Genomic DNA, 1316 nt, shown 5'->3' on the forward strand with positions numbered 1-1316 from the left:
CACCTGACAGCTGCCTTCAGGGCGGGGTCCCCTAGGCCAGCCAGCCTAGGTGGGGTCCCTCTCCCCAGCACGCGGTCTAGGCTTGCGAGCCCCACCCCTAAGCTAAGGAGCGGTAGCCCACCCGGCCCACCTGCACCCCGAGGCTCGGGCGAGAGCCCTCGGGAGCTGTCCGGCTGAGAGCCCCCCCCCCGGTGTGCTCATCCGGCCCGGTGTGCTCGGCGACCGGCGGTCCCACCCCGCCCGCTCACCCACGGCCCTCCCCAGAGGGGGACAGCGAGGGGCCGGCGGGGCAAAGCGGACGTCACAGGCGCAGGCCGGTCTCCTTCGCGGCCTCCGGTCACCGGGACACCGGGACGGGAGAGGCGGCGGCCAGAGCACGGACAGACGTCTCCCGCACACCGGCGCCCTCCCGCTGGACAGTGCCCCCACCCCGCCCGGAGCTCACCTTCCTCAGCCTTCACGGGGGTGCTGGGGGGCGTGTGGGGGGCAGCCGCACGCTCGGGAGGACTCTCCTCTTCCTGCTCTCCAGCCCCGGCCGGACTCTCTGCGGAGGGCCCAGGGAGGACTGGTCAGCGCCGGGCGCGCGAGCCACCATCTGCCCCCACAGAGCCGCGGGGCTCCTCAGGGTCCTCACCCTGTCCCCGCTGCCCTCCGACAGGCAGGGGGGCCTGCCTGCGCGGGGCGCGGTCTGAGGGTGCAGGCTGACCCCCACGAAGCCCACTGCTGTCCTCAGTGTCCGGCCTGCCTGCGCCCGCCCCACAGGGTGTTTTCGACTTTAACTTATTTTGCTCTGAAATATTTTCTTACTGTTACTTATTTTCCCTCTGTAAAGTAGTCAGAAGCAGAAGGAAACCGGCCCACACCCCCCAGAATCCGGGAGACCTTCCTCCTGAGAAACGCACGGCCACGTCGTGGCCTGAGCCTGCACCCGGAGCTCCCCCACCGACGCCGCCACGGCCCCGGGGGCCACCCCGCCCCACCCGAGGGCCAGCAGCCCTGCCCGCAGAGGCCCGGGATCCCGCCTGTGACAAAAGCCGTGGTCCTGGCGGCCGAGGCCAAGGCAGTGCCCTGGCCGGCTGCCCCGTCGACAGTGCGTGGACAGAGCACAGCCGCACGGCCCCCGCCCACCGCAAGGACGTCCGTCCCCGTGGGGCGCACGCGAGGGGACGCGCGTCTCAGCGTGACTCGACAAAAGCCCCGGGTTTCCTTGCTACTGAAGGGCGCAGGGCGCCGGGTCCAGGCCAAAGCCAGCGCCCAGGCCGTGCCCGAGGCGGTCATCAGGGCAGCCACGTGGGGCTGGCCAGGCGGGGCTTGGC

At 71.7% G+C, this 1316-nt stretch overlaps 1 protein-coding gene across 1 annotated transcript in view; it reads right to left on the minus strand.

Annotated features, from left to right (window-relative positions):
- Positions 1–197: 197 nt before the first annotated feature.
- The window catches only part of ADD1 (adducin 1 (alpha)), a 17875-nt gene continuing 16756 nt past the window's right edge, over positions 198–1316 (minus strand). The window contains exon 10 of the mRNA XM_012724063.1: positions 198–565. Coding sequence (XP_012579517.1) covers positions 198–565 — 368 coding nt within the window. The remainder of the gene's footprint in view (positions 566–1316) is intronic.

Source organism: Condylura cristata, unplaced genomic scaffold (assembly GCF_000260355.1).
Source record: "Condylura cristata isolate star-nosed mole 26May11 unplaced genomic scaffold, ConCri1.0 scaffold00012, whole genome shotgun sequence".
Taxonomy (NCBI): domain Eukaryota; kingdom Metazoa; phylum Chordata; class Mammalia; order Eulipotyphla; family Talpidae; genus Condylura; species Condylura cristata.